Raw genomic sequence first — 20771 nt, 5'->3', positions numbered from 1 at the left:
TGGAATTACACTCCTTGTATTAATGTTTGTAAAGATAGAAAACACTGCTTTTCCAGGACAGTCCATTCATTCTGGATGCTCTTAATCATACTTCATATTTGCTATGGTCTGAATATTTGTGTCCCATTCCCTCCCCCATATTCATATGTGGAAGACTTAGCTCCCAAAGGTGATGGTATTAGAAGGTGGGGCCTTTGGGAAGTGGTTAAGTCACGAGGGTAGAGACCTCATGAATATGGTTAATGCTCTAATAAGAGAGGCTCCAAAAAGACCCCCGTTCCTTTCACCAAGGCAGGACACAGGAGAAGGTGCTGGCTGTGAACCAAGAGGAGAGCCCTCACCACAATATGGCCATGCTCGTGGGGTAATCTTGGATTTTAGCCTCCAGAACTGTGAGAAATAAATTTCTGTTGTTTATAGGATACCGGGTCATTCGTATTTTGTTATAGCAGCCTGAATGGGCTAAAACAATATTGATATAAAATCTGCCTTCTCTGCATTAATTCTTCCCCATCCAGTTATCTTCTTTAAGATAGAAGAAATCTTTTTTTTCTCCTCAAATGTGATACGATAATGGAGGTGTTGAATCTTTTTTTCAGCTAGAAAAATTCTCAATCCCTCAACTATTCAAGTATGAAATAATTGCCAGACCTCTAACTATGCTGGTCAAACTCCATGTTTGTCAAAATTTTCCTCAATGTACCATGCCAAACATCTCGTAATTTTCCGTGCGTGGGCTTCACTGAGGACAGTGGCTTGTCCTTTTAGGTACCTGAGGCCTCTGGAGGTCTTAATACGGTCCTGCTTCACTTGATGTCTTGTGTTGATTGACCTTCTGGTTCTAGAAGACTTTATCCTTAACTTACTGCCTTCCTACTGTTTGACTCCTTGTGCCATCTCGTCTTTTTATACATAACTGTCAGTACTCACCTTCTCTAATCCCACTGCACATACTGTTAGGGTGACCACATTGTCCTGGTTGGCTCAGGACTTTCCAGGTTATACAACTGAAATCCCTGTGTTCTGGGAAACACCTTAGTCCTGGGCAGACTGGAGTGGTTGGTCACCCTACATGTTGCCCTTTCTCCCACTACCTCATGGCGTATCTCCTGATTTTCTGTATATCTGTGCATGGTCCAGAGTGGTCTGTGGAAGCTCAGGCATTCATCTGAATGCTGATGTGTAAAGCTGTTCCCTATGCAGCATTAGTGGTTGGAGGTTTTTGTTTGTTTGTTTTTTCTTTTCTTTTTTTTTTTTTTTTAGTATTCTCATTTCTCCTCCATTTCCTGTGAAAACCCAATGGAATCCTTTGATGTCTCTTTGACACATCCTATTTATTTAGTTTTTTTCTTTGTTGAAATTTTGGCATTAATTGTTCTTGAAGAATCTTTTTTTTTTTTTTTTTCAACAGTTCCACAAAATAAAATTCGTTTCCTTGCTACCTACATACCTTGGCTTTGGTTTAATTGTCATAGTGTTTGGGTGACCCCGTACTTAAGAAAGCAACAAAATTGTTCAGTAAGACCTAGGAAAACCATGTTTTTAGTAATTGGGAATCTTGAGTTCCAGTCCTAGATTGGTTACCACCTAGCTGAACTGCCGGACCCTGGGCAAGCCTTGTTTTCTCTTGAGGTCTTGGTTCCCTCCTCTGTAAAGGAATTGGACTTTGCTAGCTTGTTCATGAGATCACAATTTACATCACAATAAAAAAACTGTCGGTGGAGGAGCAGACTGTGATTGCTTTATGTACCAAATACTTCTCTGGAGTGTGTTTGGAGTCTTTTCTATATCTCTCTAGCCTGGCCTCTGAAGCCTGAATCTAATATCTATCCCTTTATCAGACACATAACCAATTAGGCTCATAATGTCTTTTTTCAGATGAAGAGTTGTTGCCTATAGCTAGAAGCATATTGGGTCTGGCATCCTCAAGGCCATCTGTCCCCAGAATCAACCATTCATTAGGAGGACTCCTAGAATTCAGAATATAAGTCAAACTCGTGGCTGTGATTTATTACAGTAAAAGAATATTAAGCAAAATCAGCAGAGGAAAAGGCACATGGGTCAATCCAGGAAAACCAGATACAGCTTCCAACAGTCCTTTCCCAGTGGAGTCACACAAAATTTGCTTAATTCCCACAGCAACTAGCTGTGACAACACATGTGAAATGTTATTTATTAAGAAAGCTCATTAGGGACTCACCGCCCAAAGCTTTTAATGGAGACTGTTCATACAGGCAAGTGCTGTATCAAAATTCCACACTTCTAGAAACAAAGCAGGTGTTCAGCATAAGTACATTGTTAGTGCAATTTAGGCACAGTGAACCATTTTTACCGGGAATGGTAGGAACTTCCCCAAATTCAGTTTTCCAGATGGCAGCCAAGGACCAACCTGCAGGCAGGTCTAAGGATAGAAGTTTCAGGCTTGCCAAGCTATCTCGTTTCTACACATGTAACAAAACTCAAAGTTTGCTTCTAGCCTCTTGACTTCTCTCTAGCAAGTAAGTCCACATGAAACGTTGGAAAGAAATGGACTTTGAGGAATAACGAAAGTTCTACTCCTGGCTTTACTAGTAACTTGTTGGGTGACTTCACTGAAGTTGTTTAACTTTATTTATTTGTTAAAGTTTATTTTTGAGAGTGAGAGAGAGAGAGAGAGAGCAAGCAAGTTGGGGAGGGGCAGAGAGAGAGGGGGAAAAGATGATCCCAAGCAGGCTCCGTGCTGTCAGCACAGAGCCTGATACAGGGCTAGAACTCAACGAACTGTGTGATCATGGCCTGAGCCAAAGTCAGATGCTTAACCAACTGAGCCACCCAGGCACCCCAAATTGTTTAACTTACTTAAAACTTTCTTTACTTTTGAATTGGAGATAATAGAGCTAACAATCTAGGGATTTTGTTGAAAACAGATTGCTTTATACACACATCTACATGAAGCGTAGTATTACTTATCCCTGAATCTATTCATCCAACGAATGTGTATTAAGAACCTACTAGGTGCTGAACACTAATAGACCCTGGAGTGTAGTGTTCAGAAAAAGACATCTTGTTAGACATTTAGAGTCAAGCGCGGGGGAAAGACTTTAATCTCAAATAATAATCATGAGTGTTAATGTACAATTTGTGCTAAGTTCTCTGAAAGAGAGGTAGACAGTGCAGTGGTCAGGGATGGTCTCCCTAAGGAAATAGCCTATGTGTAAGAACCTCAGATTTCAATAGGCAGTGACTCCATCAAGAGGTCAAGAGGGGAATTAGATAATGATGTAGCATACGCTCTTCTCTTTGGGTGAGAAGGAGCAAGCATTGTTGGAAAATCAAAAAAAGTCCTGGAGCAGAGAGTTGGAGCAGTTGGAGCAGAGAGAACAAAGGAGAGAGAGGTAATGAATGATATTGGAGAGGGCCACAGTCAAGGACTACATTGAAGTGACAGAGCTTGGCCACCATCCTAAGAGCAATGGAAAGCCACTTAAGGGTGTTTAGCAGTGGAATGACATGATTGGATATCTAGGTGTTTTGAAAAGTTCACTCTGGCTGCTTTGTGGAGATATGACTAGAGTGGGTTAAGTGGGTTTAGGAGGCTGTTGTAGAAGCCTGGGCTAGTGATGACCATAATTTGAGATAGTATTATAGCTTGCTTGGAGATGGAGAGACATGTAAACATTTGAGAGGGCATATCTGCATTTTCTTGTTAAAATATTTGAATGGATACTTTTAAGCAGACTGTTTTTATATAGGTTGGGTATGTGTGCTTCAGTCATGACTAGCATCATAAAATCTAGAGTTGGAAGAGATATCAGATTCGTGAGTGTATAACTCTAGTAGAGAAAGAGATGGAGTTATAATCTGCTGAGATTTCACTAATATAGCCCACCTTATCTATGCATCTATTGAGTAGGAATAAGAAGATACTATATATGTAGATATATGTAGACCTTACAGTGTGTCAGCCAGTTTGCATATATTAACTAATTTAATTATCACAGCAAACCTGTCAGGCAGGAGCTATTCTTACACACATATTATAGATGAGATACAGATGAGACACACATAGGTGGCCAACTTCTAACAAATAAATGGTAGAGTTGGAATTTGAACCCAGGTATTTGTCTTCAGATTCATATGGCCAACTACAGTGGCAAACTACGACTCTTAGGCCAAATTTGGCCCATTGTTTTTGTAAAGACAGCCAGAAACCAAATACATACATATATGTATGTTATATGTGTTGTATATATGTATATTTATATATAAATATAACATTTAAAAAGTATTTTAAAAAAGAAAAAATCATGACAGAGATTATATGTGGTCCACAAAGCCTAAAATATTTACAATTTGGCCTTTTACAGTGAAAAAGTTTGCTGGCCCCTGCACTATGCTAACCATTACTAAGAAGATACCTTCCTTTAGTAGATCAGTGAGAGTCACTGATCTTTATAGACGAAGGACATATCTGGTCATAAAATGAGTTAGTTGCAGAGTGAAAACAGTATACTCATAGGTCCTGTTGTAGAATTATTTTTCTTGATATTTTCCAATTTAAAATTAAGGACTGGTATGACTGTGTAGTTTCTTGGAAAGATAGGAGAGTTATCCTTCAGTATTGGGATCAAAAGCAGCTGGGCTGATGCTGAGTTACTTAATGTGATGTCTGTCATTAAGATAATGAATTTCGGATGAATTTTATGTGCTGCTTTAGAATTTGGAAACAGGATATATTAACAAAACACTTTCTATTTTAAACTCATGTTTGTCTTTGAAAACAAAAATTGCACTAAATATTGATATATTTGGAGAAAAAAGATAGCTCTTTTTTTTAAAAACTTTTTTTAAATGTTTATTTATTTTTGAGAGAGACAGAGACAGAATGTGAGTGGGTCGGGGCAGAGAGACAGGGAGGCACAGAATCTGAAGCAGGCTCCAGGCTCCGAGCTGTCAGCACAGAGCCCGACGCGGGGCCCGAACTCATGAGCCGTGAGATCATGACCTGAGCCGAAGTTGGACGCTCAACCAACTGAGCCACCCAGGTGCCCCAAAAGATAGCTCTTTAACAGTGCATTCCCACAGCCCCCAGAAGTGTATTAATATGAGAGAATATAGCATGTTTTGGCATTTTTAAATAAATCGACAACTTGATTTTTGGAGAATTTCTGATATTCACCTGAATTTTTATAGAGTGCTATATATTTAAACACTTCAGTATTTATTAAATCTTACTATAATGATAGGCATTTGGGGGATTGTAGAGATGAGGACAGAAGTTTTTGTTTTTTGCCATGATGTGATTTTCACTGATAAATGGTTGTTCTAATCTACCGCACTCTATAGGTGTGTTACATGTTTCTTGCCCATGCAAACTGTATTAATCTATTTTGTAATAGGATCAGACAGTGGCAACAGAGGTTCCATTTGGTCACAGTTGAGGTTCCATTTGTCTTTTCTTTGACACCATTGTAGATTGATTTTGGTAATTGTTGATGGATGCCTTTTATTCAAGCTCATTTCCTTGCTCAATCATCTCATATTATCGTTTTGGTTGTGGTGGGTGGGTTGAGTAATGTACTCACAATAGTTGCTTAAATTACAATATGGTTTAGTTAGAATTTCTGCTATTTCATCCTTCCTCTTACTTAAATGATTTAGACCGTTAAAAGTTTTCTATTGCCTATTTTTCTATAATTTTTTTGATTGGAAAATGAGGGATTGTAGATGAAGTTGAACTCTCTTTTAATTGTAGGAGTTTCCAAACATACACAAAAAGAATCCATTTTTAATAGTCATTACATATGGCCAGTCTTGTTTAACCTTTATCCTCCTCCTCCATTGCCTCCCATCAACCTCAGATAATTTTAAAACAAATTGTAAATACTGTATATTATTTCATTGGGTAAATACTTAAGTATGTGTCTCTAAATTATAAGGACTCTAAAAAAGTCAATGCCATTAACATGATAAAAAATTAACTAATTTCTAATGTCAACAAATATCCAATTCATGTTCAGATTTTCCTAATTTTCTCAGAAATACTTTTCTGCAGTTAGTTTTTTAAATCAGGACCCAAATAAAGTTCATGGTTTACATGTGGTTGAATTGTCTCTTAATTCTGTTAATATACTGTATCCATTTCCCTTCCATTTTTTTTCCCTTTTGTCACTGATTCTATAGGTTAATTGTGAAATCTAAGTATATATCAAATTTAGGTTAAAGTTTTTGACAAGAAAATTTCATAAATGGTGAAAAAGTTAGACTTTTGAACTGATAAGAAATAAATCTTATTTATAATAAATATATTTATTATATATTATATTTTATATATTATATCAATACATTATAGAGTATATTTACAATATTAATATTTATTATATTTATTATATACTATATTTTTATAATATAACATTATATATTAATATATTAATATATAATAAATATACTAATATATTTATTATATATTTATTATAAATAAGACTTGTTTCTTATCACAGTAATGATACTGAATAGCAGATAAAAGGAAACAGAAATTTATTTTATTTTATTTTATTTTATTTTATTTTATTTTATTTTATTTAAAAAAAAATTTTTTTTTTCAACGTTTATTTATTTTTGGGACAGAGAGAGACAGAGCATGAACGGGGGAGGGGCAGAGAGAGAGGGAGACACAGAATCGGAAACAGGCTCCAGGCTCCGAGCCATCAGCCCAGAGCCTGACGCGGGGCTCGAACTCACGGACCGCGAGATCGTGACCTGGCTGAAGTCGGACGCTTAACCGACTGCGCCACCCAGGCGCCCCAGGAAACAGAAATTTATATGTAATGCTATTAATCATACATTTTTTTAAAACAAAGTTACTAATTCACTATTTGTTTTTTTTTTTTTGTAATTAGCAACAATAATGAAACAATAGGAGTCCTTATTTGGCATAAGATTGCCAGACATAGACTACCCATTTTTAACTTTGCCTTCTGAGTCATTGGATTAGTGTAACGTTTCTGTCTACTCAGTGGTCTGGCCAACATTACTTTTCCTATTAAGGATGATGAAATCCTTGCTGCTAATTTTATACTGAAAATGGTAAGCGTAAAAATCCATCTAACCAAAATGTAAACTCGTAGATAATTCTTATGACCTATGTATAGAAGGTTAAGATAAGAAAGGTATCTTTAAATACAGTAATTTTATTACAGAGAAAAGAGACTTTAAAGTATGCTCTTTTATAAAATCTGGTAGTCTCCATTTTAAAATTTATTGTGAATGGTAATATGTCATATTTTCTTAGTTAAGCCCTGCTTGAAACTTTACAAATTGAATTTTGTTTCTTAAAAAATAACAGCTAATTTGTTTCTTAAAAAATAGCAGTTAATTGGGTACCCAGATGGTTCAGCCGGTTAGGTGTCTGTCTCTTGATTCGGCTCAGGTCATGATTTCATGGTTTGTGAGTTCGAACTCTACGTCAGGCTTGCTGCTGTTAGCATGGAGCCCACTTCAGATTCTCCATCTTCCTCTCTCTGTGCTCCTCGCCTGCTCGTGTGCGTGCAAGTGTGTGTGTTTGTGTGTGTGTGCGCTTGCATGCGCGCACTCTCTCTAAAAAAAAAAAAAAAAGACAACTTGGTCCTTAAAAAAAATAATTACAAAAGTGCTCTTAAAATATATTTACCTGCTGCCGTCAACTTTATGAAAGTAACTTATTTTTCCTTGAATATTTATTTCTCATAGTGGTGAAAATTATGTGAGAAATACCTTTTTCCAGAAAAAAATCTAAGGACGTTGATATTTATCTTTATGGAAACGTTTTCCTTTCTTTAGTTGACTAGTGAATGTTTGAATTTATTATTTCTTCATGTGTATTGCACCTATTTATATTTTATTATTTTAATTATTTTTAAAATTTGATGGAAAATTACTTTGATTTATATGAAATTATTTCTAATTGAATTCTGTAATGCATTAGTGCTATTTCCAATAATTGCCTATTGCGTAGCAGACATTTAATACCTTGTGAGTTTTGTGTTATTGGTAGCAACATGCAGGTGACAAACGGTACAGCTCAATGCATTGAATGTTATAAAGATGTTGACTTTTGCTTTTTTAGTCCGTGAGTCCTCCTGTGTCCTCAGGTTAAAAGAAATGTCCCAGCACTTTTGATATTTGCTAATATACTTTGTTCTTTTATACATTTTTCTGCATGCCTTTTCCTGATAAGCATTCTCCTTAATAGCTTTTATGGATGTTTTGAATGATTACTTAAGTCTGCCTCCTCCTACTGACAAATGGTTTTATATTGGACTGAAAATAATTGTCCATTATAGAATGGTGACTAAAAGCTGTGTATTTACTAGGGCAGCCCTGATTTTGGTTCCTTTATTTGCTAAATAAACAACAAAGCAGTGAAGACGATGTATATGTTGTTGTGGCTACTAAGACTTTTCATTACGAAAATGAATAGGAGGTAGGTGGGTAGGTTTAATGACTCTAATCACTGTAGTGGGTTGTAAAGTGGGAGCATTTAACCTCTTGCAAAACCATCTTATGTTAGTCCCTTCTGTCTTTACAGATAAATTATTAGTCATAACTGTAGCAACAAAAGAAAGTGATGGATTCCATCGATTTATGCAGTCAGCCAAATACTTCAATTATACTGTGAAGGTACAGTATATCTTTTAATTCACAGACATGTTAGAATATGTGACTAAAGTACATTTTTCATAAAAATACCAACGATCCTACCGCCACAATCTGCAGTCTACACAAGGAAGTTGAAGTTTGGTTACATAATTACTGAGTTTGTGTATATAATTGATTGTTTTAAGGATACGTTTTGGCCTTATTAATACTCTGCCACTTAGACAATGATTTCTTCCTGTTTGCCAATGCTTTATATAAACATGTTCTATGAAACAACAGAAAAATATGTTTATACATATTTATGTTTCTTTTGAGGGGCCATGTACAAGCACAGCATAGCAGATTTGACAGTTTTTTTCATTACTAAGAAGAGTTTTTTTTCTATAATGGGTATGTCTGTCATAGTGTATTTCTTTGTTTACAGAGAAGGGGAAACATGGCTGTGAAGGGGATACCTTTTCTGTTTCCTTATTGAGAGTTGCTTTTCTTGTTGTTTGTTTTAGAGGAATTTGAGAACATTAAAAGTATAAAAGGTTTTTTTTTTTAGAAGACTGATCTCCAGGGGAATATCTCATTGATAAATGATCAGAGGAAACCTGGGGAATTTAGTAGAACTAGTAAACTGAGCTGTGAAAGGCCTGCCTTTTTTATTTACTTATTTATTTTTTTATAGAAATGAGGATCTGTCAGCCAGGTCTTTTCCACAAATAAGAGGCGGATGGGGAGGTATCCCAGGTAGGAAAACAAACCAACCGACAAACTGAAGACATTTACAAAAAACCAAAAACTAAAAAGCAAAACACACACAAAGAAACAAAAAGCCAACCAAAGAAACAAAAAACAACTTTAACAAAAAAGAAGAAGGAAAGATTGTTTCGCCTAGGGAAAATTGAGCTATTCTAGTATGTAATGTAGAAGGAAGGTAGTATTCACTTACATAACCCCTAGGAGACTAGGTACGGATGATAATATAAAACAGCTAGTAAAGAGGCTAAACTCTGCTGGAAAAGAGATCTAGTGTTAACACCCAGATATTTATTACAGGATAAATGAGAAGTCTGTTAGACGTTTGTTAGGATAGAGGAGAAATATAGTAGTATGTACTGATGGGAGGCATTATGGAAGTAACAGAGAAATCAGGGTAAAATTATGCCAAATAATACTGAAATACAATGAGGAGGGATCATTAGAGTTCGTACTGGGGAGGGTGTGGGATGTTCCTTATGTGTGAGGCACTGTTTGGAACTTTATATGTGGTAGGCTGTTGAAACCACGTATGTTAGATATTACTTGGTTTATGGGTGAGGAAAACTTGCCCCAGGGTATATGGCTATGAAATGTTAAATCTTGGACCCCAGCCCATTTGAGTGATTCTTGCTGTTTTCCCGTTATGAAATGCAGTAGTTCTCAAAGCGTGGACCCCAGACTACCAACATCAGCATCGTCTGGGAAATTGTTAGAAAGGAGATACTCAGGCCCGACTTCAGGTCTACTGAATCACAAACTCTGCAGTCTGTGTTTTAACAGGCCCTCTACATGATTCTGATGCACACTGAAGTTTGACATACTGATAGAGTGGAAAGAAAATAGAAAATGGAGCTTAGCATAGTGCACTGCACAGAGTAGGCTCTTGGATATGGCTGGGCCTGGTATTAGTGCAGTATTGGAGAAGCCCAGAGGGTTTTGGAATGGAAGTGTAGCAAACCATGGGCCATAGGAGGCCAGTTTTTAGGGTAAAAACTAATAGTTCTACCAGACCAGTAATTCTCCTAGACTGGCCCCAGTATGAATCCAGATACATGTCAGTTTTGAGTTTTCTTGTTAGCACTTATTCCCAACCTGCAGTAGAGTAGTGAGTGCAGTGATGAAGTGATAACTAGAAATCTGAGGCTGGGAGCCCCATGGACTTTGCCAGCAGAGTTTATATTTGGTTCAATGTTTAGCAAAGTTGGAGCTAATGTTTATTTTCTAACAAGCACCAAAACTAAAAGGCAGCCTACTGAACGGGAGAATATATTTGCAAATGATATATCTGATAAAGGGTTAGTGTCTCAAATATATAAAGAACTGATACAGCTTAACACCCAAAAAACAAATAATGCAATTAAAAAATTGGCAGAAGTTATGAACAGACATTTCTCCAAATGAGACATACCGATGACCAACAGACATATGAAAAGATGTTCAACATCACTAATCATCAAAGAAATGCAGCTCAAAACCACAATGAAATACCACCTCACACCTGTCAGAATGGCTAAAATCAAAAACATTAAGTGTTGGGGGTGATGTGGAGAAAAAGGAATCCTCTTGCATGGTAAACTGTAATGTAAACTTGGAATGCAAACTGGTATAGTCACTGTGAGAAATGCTGTGAAGGTTCCTCAAAAAATTAAAAATAGAACTACCTTATGACCCAGTAAATACACTACTACTGGGCGTTTACCCCAAAATACAAAAACACTAATTCAAAGAGATACATGTACTTCTGTGTTTATAGAAGCATTATTTACAGTAGCCAAACTGTGGAAACAGCCCAGTATCCATTGATAGATAAATGGATAAAGAAGGTGTGGTAATTATATATAATGGAATATTATTCATCCATAAAAAAGAATGAAATCTTGCCATTTGCAGCAACATAGAGCTAGAGAATATAATGCTAAGAGGAATAAGTTAGTCAGAGAAAGACAAATACCATATGATCTCACTCGTATGTAGAATTTAAAAAACAAAACAAATAAACAAAGGAAAAATAAAAATGAGAGAAAGACAAACCAAGAAACAGACTCTTAAGTATAGAGAACAAACTGATGGTTACCAGAGGGGAGGTGAGTGAGGGGTGGGGGAAATAGGGGATAGAGATTAAAGTGTACCCTTATCATGGGGAAAATAAATAAAATAGTACATAAATAAATTAAGAAAGTCCATTTTGTCTATTACCTATCTTGATATAAAAAATTATTTTCTAAATTTATCTTACCCTTTCCCTTGTGTTTAATTTCATTCTCCCTTAATTTCACAAATCTCCTAGTAAAATCATTATCTTGGGAACATCCGAATTTGTGATGGAATTAAAATTCAGGGTGTGTGTGTGGCGGAGGGGAACCTATACTTGCTGCTCCCTCACAGCCAGGTGTGGTTCCGTGTACTTCCAATATGGGAGACAGCTGCTGAGGCTGAGGCAGACCGTGAGGAGAACAGCTACAAGTTTAGCACTGATTAATTGTGCTTAGGCAATTCCTTGCATTAATAAATTGTTACTAAGTTTTTGAGGGCAATGTAAATTTAAACTTTATAAAGAAGGTGACATCTGACCTGATGCCCTCTGTGTTTCCTTGAACAGCTGATTTGCTTCAGTAAGAAAATCACTTAAGAGTCCTGTCCAAAACTCTTCTGGACTTGGCTTTGGTGTTCATCGTACAGATTTCCTGTCAGATTGAAAAGCATTATGGGAAGTTTCTGTATTTTCTTGTTCACTTTAGTCTGAACAAGTAGAAATAAGATATGAGAAATATTTTCTGTGCTCCTTACCCCCCTTGACCTCCTTGGATTAGATTCTACTTTTGAAATGGTAAAATCAGCAATGACATTTTATGGGATGGATAACATTGAAGAATCAAGACCTGAACTAGGCATCAAGTGTTTTTTCTCTGTAGCATCATGATTTAGTGATTTAGTGAAATGTTTGAAGAGTGGATACTGTGTATTATTGTACAAGTTGCTGATGACTTCTGTGATACTGCTATAACTTGAGTTTTGCTCAGTGACAAAATGTTGATTTCATTTATAGGTCCTTGGTCAAGGAGAAGAGTGGAGAGGTGGTGCTGGAATTAATAGTATTGGAGGGGGCCAAAAAGTGAGATTAATGAAAGAAGTCATGGAACATTATGCTAATCAAGAGGATTTGGTTGTTTTGTTTACTGAGTGGTAAGAGAAATAACTTACGAATTTTTAAGTCTACATTAAATTATTATTAAAAAGTTGAAATTCATATTTGCAGATTATTTTTATTTTATTCACAAGGAATCATTAACTTAAAAAGTAGATTTTACTCATAATTAGAAAACCATCATCTAACATAGTTGTGTAATGCATCAAATCTAATGAGTTACCATAAGCAACAATGAGAAAGTATAGCATGAGCTAGCATTTTTGTGAAATCCGTCTTTTAATCCTGACCTGAGATGGAAGAAAGATCATGTTGAGGTTTTCTGTTGAGGAAAATAACTCAGTGGGTCCTGGCTGACCAGGAGGAAACGGATCATGAAAAGTTATAAGTGAGAAATAATAAAGTCTATTTTTAAGGAAGAAAAGTCTTTTCAGTGTGTGAGTATCTTTTTGTATACTGTTTTATTTTCCTTCTCCTTGATTTGGAATGCCCACTGTCCTCTTTTACCTTCTTTCTGCATGTTTTTATAATGTCAAATTGTCATGAGTCATTAGTGTTTGCTACTTTCTTTCTTCCATTTTCTTCACCTTTTTATTTTTATGTTTTGGTCATTAATTGCTTATTTCAAATCCCCATGCATTTTCTCCTCTAACTTAGGAAAGCTTATTTGAATCTCTTCCTCAGTTTGAAAATCCCAAACCATTACTACTGCAGATATAAGTAAGAGTAATGTATTTCATACAAATATGTATATAAGAAAGGCATAAATTTTGAAATGAAAATACACATAATAAAGTCCCGCTGCCATCAACCATTAAAAGTTTTGAGAAGGTCTACATTACTTGCTTCTTTAGAATTTCCTTAATACCCTTTTTTTTTAAAGTTTCTTTATTTCTGAGAGAGAGAGAGTGAGAGAGAACGAGCTAGTATGAGCGGGGGAGGAATAGAGAGAGGGAGACACAGAATCCAAAGCAGGCTCCAGGCTCCGAGCTGTCAACACAGACCCAGATGTGGGGCTCGAACTCATGAACCGAGAGATCATGATCTGAGCCAAAGTCAGACGCTTAACTGACTGAGCCACCCAGGTGCCCCATAGAATTTCCTTAATATCTTGGAGGAAAAAAAATAAAGTTCTGCTTATAGCTAACCTCTTCTTACAACATGAGATGTAGGATAGCTGGTGTCAGCTTAAGTACTGGGAATTTTTATACAGAATCTATTATTATATATATATATTTACCTTTGGAAAAGAGTAGAAAGCTCACAATAACTGTTTAGATTAAATATTGAGTATGTTTTGGTTTAAAAGTATGGCGGAGGAGCACCTGGGTGGCTCAGTTGGTTAAGCGTACAACTTCGGCTCTGGTCCTTATCTCTCGGTTTGCTAGTTTGAGCCCCGCATTGGGCTCTGTGCTGACAGCTCAGAGCCTGGAGCCTGCCTCAGATTCTGTTTGTCTCCTTCTCTCTCTGCCCCTCCCCCACTCATGCTCTCTCTCCATCTCTCAAAAATGAATAAACATTTAAAAATTAAAAAAAAAAAACTTAAAATATGGTGGACTTCAAATAGCCAATTTGGTCAGCTTGAAGGTGCCACATGTACGTTTTGATTTTCATTTCGAGGCAAATTCTCCTTGTACAAGTTACCACATATGAGCCAGTAATGGTTTTAGGTTCTTAAGCCTCCTTTTGTGTTTTCGGAAGAACCTCTTTCCTTCTACCTTTACCCTCCTGTCCCACTCCACCTCCCCCATCCCCCAATCCAGGACTTAGCCTTGGGAAAAATTGGTTTAATAAGGTGCCAGTTTGTTTTTCTTAAGGAAAGGGATACTTCGAGATATCTGAAAGCTGCCTGCAGTTGCATTTATTTATTTAGATGATATTTTAAGACCCAGCATGACAAAAAGACAACAGTAACATTTTAAATGGAAGACTTGTGTGTCAGGCACTGTTAGTGTTTGGGATATATCAGTGAACCAAACAGACAAAATTTCTGACACTTTCCGCTGTGAAAACAGCCAGGTAACTGAAAATATGCAGACCCAACTCAGCCAAGCCACTGTCTGAGAAGGATCGGTAACATGTTCTCTATGACCCAGCATGTCTGTTCTGCTGGAAGAGCCTAGGGATCATGAGAAAGTAACTGAGGTAAAGAGGGATGGGCAGGTGCTGCCACGTTAGAGCTTTTTTCTCCTCTTATTTATTTGTTTAAACAGCACCCTTTAAAAAAAGTGTCATGTACAGAGTGATGAATATAGTTGAAAATTATGCATAATCTAAGGTCTGAGAGAAATGGATAAGGCTATTTTTAAATTACTTGAACTAGGATACCCGTTCTGTAACAAAACTGCTAATCTTCTAATTAAGTTTACCTTTGGTCAAAGGTAGAATTCAGAAAGGTAGAATTATTAATTTTTTTATAAATCAAATTCCTGTTTCTTGTGTGGTTTTCTTTTCTCTTAAATATTTTTTTTTATTAGAGAGCAATAGCGGGGGGAGGGGCCGAGAGAGAGGGAGAGAATCTTAAGCAGGCTTCACGCTCTGTACCTAGCCTGACGCAGGGCTCCATCCCATAATCCTGGGATCCTGACCTGAGCCGAAATCGAGTCAGACACTTAACCACGTGAGCCATTCAGGTGCCCCTTAGGTCATTTCCTTAGGACAACTCAACTGTAATAATTCGTTTTATGGAAGCATAGGTCACCACTGTATGAAAACATACAAACATTTATGTACTTAATGGTTTGTATAGTTTGGATAGGCTTTGTCAAAAAAACCTCTCTCCAGGTATAAATTGTATACCATTACATACACTCATTTTAAGTGTAAAATTCAATGATTTTTAGTCATCTTAGAGTTGTGCAATTATCATCACTTCTCAATTTTAGAGCATTTCTAACACCTCCAAATAATCCCTTGTGTTTGTTTAGACACGCTCTTGTGGATTAATTTGGGAACAATTTTATAACACTGCTTCCATGGGAATATGTATTCTAAACTGACTTTTGGATGAAAATTTAGAATTAGAGACAAGATGTTTATAAATGTACTATATAGAGTAAGATTTATCATATTTAATTTAGATAAAAACAAGTATTTGGCAAGGGTTTGGGTTCTTAAAATGAAAATTGAAGCTATCCATATGAGAAAGTACCATAAACTTTTTTTCAAGTTATTTGATGCTGGAGTGTGTGTGTGTGTGTGTGTGTGTGTGTGTGTGTGTGTGTGTGCGTGTGTGTTAATATAAATTAGATGGTTTGTAAAGTTGACCATCTCTCCTTGATTAGATGAATTTATTTAATATAATTGTAATGGATAATTCCAATCATGATGAATTTGGTAACTTTTAATGGATGGAGTGCAATGAGTTCTTTTGGACTAGGCTCATGAAGATTTTGAGGACAAATATTATAACTTGATAGCTGCACATTCCCGTATGGAGAAAAATTATTCCATAAAGATTTTATAATTCACCTTAATCAAAGTAACTGAGCACTTTGAGTTTTAATACAGGGTACATTGCATTACTTTTAGAATTACCTTGTAAATTATGTATTTCTTTTACTTCAGTCACATTGAAGACAGATGGTCAGGCCTAATTATTATTATATAGTAGGTAGTATTTTTTTTAAATAATGTGTAGGCCAGTAAGTAACAAAAAGTGTTTTATTGTGAGTGATACAAATTGAATATCCCCACAAGTGTGCTCTGTACTAGATATAATAAAATATAAACCAGCCAGAGTCCAGACCCCAGAATACGCATGTGGTGGAATTCTATTTTGGGTGTCAGTATCTAATAAAACTTTAGTGATTTGTTTTATTTTTTTCTTATACATTTGAGAAAATTCTTTAGAAGAAAAGTTGTTAGAAATAAAGGTGATTAATTATTTTGTTTTGAATTTGGACTGAGCATAAATTTCTGTTTTTTGGTGATGAATATGATGCCATTCATCAGAATGCTGATGGGCTACATTTTGAAAGACTCCTAATATATGAAATATTTAGAAGACATATTCAGGGGTGGTTATTGGCCTCACCAAAAGGAATATTTCCTCTATTAAAATAACTACCCAAGGATTTGGGTATATAGAAACTGCTTGGTTCATTAAAGTATTTGTTTAAAGATGATTAACTAAATGATTTTGAGGTAAGATAAAGGAATTGACTTTGCAGTTTATAAGCTCTTACTCACTAAAGATTGCAGTAAGGAAGATTGAATTTAAAAAACTAGAATGGTAGTTACTGTTATAACGTAAAAGTTGATATAGAATTAAAATGAATATAAAGTAAAGCCTCTGGCCTGGGAAATTGATCCAGGATAAAGGGCACTGGCTGAAAATCCAGGAATAATCTTAGTCACAAATTCTTTTCTGTTAACATATATGCCTTACCCCTTGTATATTGCTAGCTTCCATGTACCTTCATGTTGAATTGTAATTGTCCTTATTTCCAGACAGTGAGGCTGAGGGCTGTACCTGATTTAAATATTGTCTGGGTAAACAGCAAGGTATCGATAAATATTCGGTAACAGAAACTGGCATTAAAAGAGCAAGAAACAGATCTTAGAAGAAATATGGTAGATACTTTGAAACTGCTTTTAAAGATAGATTTTCTTCATTCGTTTGGAGATACTAAAACGATTGGTGAAGGCCAAGAAGTGTCCAAATTTTCTAGATCTCAAAGGTTGCAGTTATTTAAAAAAAATGAATTTTGATTGTCAGAAGCCATGAAAATAATGATGTTGTTGTTGCTGATCTTTCCCATGTAAGCTAATGTTTGTTTCTCTGGCTCCTAATTAAATATTATTTTGCTGAAAAAGTAAGATAAGTGGACAGATTTTTTTACTTTGTATTTAGTACACGTGTCTTGAGTACAAACTATGATCTAGGCATTAAAGTTAACACTGCAAAAAAAAGAGAGAAACACAGATCCCATGCTCAAAGAATTCTCATATTATACTAATTCTGCAAACAAAACTGAACAAATCTAATTTGGAAGAAATAATATGATTTCAGAAAAACTTGCATGTTGACATAATCTTTTTAGAATCATTTACTTTTAGAAAATTGTCAAAGATTATGTTTTATTATATCATTCTGCTAATTGTTTATAAAATTATTTTATATAAGTCATACAAGTCATAAGTATCATTATGTGTATTAATTCTACAGATGACCAGATCCTATCTTATTTTATTCTATGAAATAAATATTTTATACTTTTCATAGCTCATTACATACCCAGTATGTATAAAATGCCTGCATTTTATATTGTCTTTCATAGTTTATTCAGAAGATAGAAAAAAAATTTTCTGAAAGCAAAGCTTTTCAAGTATGATGGCTATAATTTTAACCAACTACGGCAGATTTATTTGATGGACTCCTCCTTCCTGTCAGCGATGACAATTTAATTGTGCAGACACAAAGAACCTAGTTATTAGCAATGGACAACATTTCATTATATTAGTATGAAGGAAAGCCAAAATACATCAGAGTTCTTAGTTTGAGTATTGCTTTTTTCTTTTTTCCTTTTTTGAAGGAAAGATTAAAATCATTAGCTGTCATGTAAATATATTGCACGGTCTTCTGGCTTACCCAGAATAGCCTGAAATATGTTTAGGAATTATGTAGGAAATGAGTGACTTTTGTTTTTTCAGATTGTTCACATGTTCTTGTTAATTTGTACTGAGTATATTAATTGGTGTGTTGGAATGAGGAAGAAATAAATTGTACACAAAAGAAGCATTGGATGTTTGTATATATGTATATATCATCTGTCTCTCGATTGATATGTATAATCTTGTATGCACTAACTTGCCTGACTATATGTGTTTGTATATATAATATATAATATATAATGCACATGTATAATTTTTCCCCAAACCAGATTGCCTGCTCCTTGAAGTTTGTTCTTTTGAGTAAACATGTATCTGTTATGTGCAAAATACAGTGCTGGTCGTGTGGTTGGAACTGGAGTTGGGGGGGGGGTGGGCGGCAAGTGCTGAGTGGGACAGAGATCTTGTCCCCTGGATATATTTTTCTATTCATACATAGCTCTGTATATGTTGTATCTGGCATGCTGGAGCTGCATAATAAATGTTGGCGATTTTTAAGTCTTTTTCCCCCTCATTGATTTAGTGAATACTTGCTGTGTACTAAGTATGTGTCAGATTTGAAAGTTCTAACGTTACAGAGATAAACTTAAGCATTATTTAAAAGTAGAAGGAAAATTGTCATTTACTTAATCATCTTTTAACTACTGATTTTAGCAATAAGGAGACTGACCCAGAAAAGCGAGTGACGGTGCCTCGAGCTATGGCAGCTTGAGCTACTTTGACGTCTTGCCACCATTCCTACCTTGGCTGCCTTCTCTGTTAGGTGTTACTCCTAGCCGTTCTCAGGAAACAGTCTGGAGAAAATGACTGTCTAGCTAAGCAGTGTCCTGACTGACTCCTGCCTCTACCCAGCCTCAGTAGGAATACTGTACAGGAAATGAAAGTAGATACCATTTGAAGGAAAATGCTCCCAGAATTATTTGTTTTTTAAAAGAGTATCTGCTTTTTAAGAAGAGCTAATTCCTACCCTTTCCTTCAAAATTCCTATAGTGAAATGTATTTATCATTTTATACTGTGATTTTATTGTAATTTATTTTGCAAGTTCAACGGGGTTGACATTGTTAAAAATATTCATTCATTCATTCATTCATTCATTCATTCATTCATTCTTTCTAAATAGGCTCCATACCCAATGTGGGATTCGAACTCATGAATGAACCTGAGATCAGGAGTCATAAGCTGTACCAACTAAGCCAGCCAGACATCTCCTGGTTGACATTTTAACTTTTTTTTTGTGAGGGGAGAGACAGAGAGAAGGAGTGATCTCGTAGCATCAGTTTGCAGTATTATCTATGAAAATACAGATAGGTATTTAAGATGAGGACATGATTAAAGACAGAAGTACCAGGTGCGTTGCTCCTTGTGTGCTTTGGTTTCATTAGACTAGCTGGTAAGAGATTGAATGCTTATAACTTTTGGCTTAAGCGTATGTCCATGATGATGAAGAAAGTGTTGTATTCGGGAGGAACAAATAAAATTAGGGAACACTTCTATTGCTTTCTTTTCTGGCTACCCAGTAGCTTTTGCTTCTTACTAAGACTTGGGATGACTCATTCATTCATGTGTTTATTCATTTGTTCAACAAATATTTATTGACTGTCTCCCAGATACAAAGCTAGAGGAATACACAGGTGAATAACAATGTGGATCTGGCATATGAAGAAAGAATAGGCAGTCTAGTATAAGATAGGCAGTCCCAGTGTGAAGGGGAAGAAATACAATGTTTCATGAAATGAGAAGGGAAAAGATCTGTGGGAACTAAAAGGAAGGAAAGGGTCTCTTCTATTTAGGTGAATCAAATAGAAGTTTTTAAAGGAGGTGAGATTTGAAATGGGAATGGTTTGGACCCGATTGGGAGATGTGCCAAGCAGATGGAAACATCTTGAGAAAATACGCGAATGACAGATCAAATGGTTCAGTTTGGTTTCGGAACAGGTTACTTAATGGAAAGTTATTGTGACGCTGATTCTTTTAGACTTTACTCTGTAGGCCAGGTGCTGGTAAGCCAGGGGCCAGACCACTGCTTGTTTTTATAAATAGTTTTATTGGAACACAGCTATGGTCATTGTTTCTGGCTGCTTTTGCACTACAACAGCAGAATCGAGTCCTTGCAACGGAGACCGTATTGCCCTCAAAGCCAAAATTATTTTCTGTAAAAGGCTAGATAGTAAATATTTGCAGAGTCCTGCTTTAGACCTAGTTGTGAACTACTGATCCAGCCTGGGGACTAGCACAGAATGATTTTCAGGAGAGTTTGTCCGTGAGTCCTTATCAGAAGTGAGGAGATGGGTAACGCAGAGGCTTGTAGGGTTTTGGAATTAATCTAGTCCAGTGTCTTCTAGAAAGGGTGGAGAAGATTTGAATGCTAAATAGATTAAGTAGATGGAGTCAATAGGATTTGGTGAAATATTTGATTCGAGAGGGCATAGAAAGGGAGGAGGTAAGGCTGGATGAAAGATTTTCAGCTTGGGCGACTGTGTGGTTGATGGTGCCACAGAAACAGGGAACACAGAAGGGCAAACACTTGTAAAAGTTTGAATGACCTGTTAGAGATAGAATGCTGACATGTCTGTTAGAGAACTCAGTATGACCACATAAGGTGGGACCTTATGGTTTTTGCAGGACCCAGGAATATTTACCACAGTTAAC

The 20771-nt window shown here is 36.0% G+C and overlaps 1 protein-coding gene across 2 annotated transcripts in view; it reads left to right on the top strand.

The window, feature by feature from the left end:
• Nucleotides 1-20771, top strand: part of PLOD2 (procollagen-lysine,2-oxoglutarate 5-dioxygenase 2) — a 101572-nt gene that overhangs the window by 34383 nt on the left and 46418 nt on the right. For both annotated transcript variants that reach the window (XM_025913170.2, XM_025913169.2), the window contains exons 2-3: nucleotides 8546-8637; nucleotides 12410-12546. In XM_025913170.2, the coding sequence (XP_025768955.2) occupies nucleotides 8546-8637; nucleotides 12410-12546 (229 nt within the window). The remainder of the gene's footprint in view (nucleotides 1-8545; nucleotides 8638-12409; nucleotides 12547-20771) is intronic.

The sequence above is a fragment of the Puma concolor genome, chromosome C2 (assembly GCF_028749965.1).
Source record: "Puma concolor isolate L17-30 chromosome C2, mPumCon1.1.hap2, whole genome shotgun sequence".
Classification (NCBI taxonomy): Eukaryota; Metazoa; Chordata; class Mammalia; order Carnivora; family Felidae; genus Puma; species Puma concolor.
The sequence above is the reverse complement of the archived record's forward strand: the minus strand, read 5'-3'. Positions and strand labels throughout refer to the sequence as shown.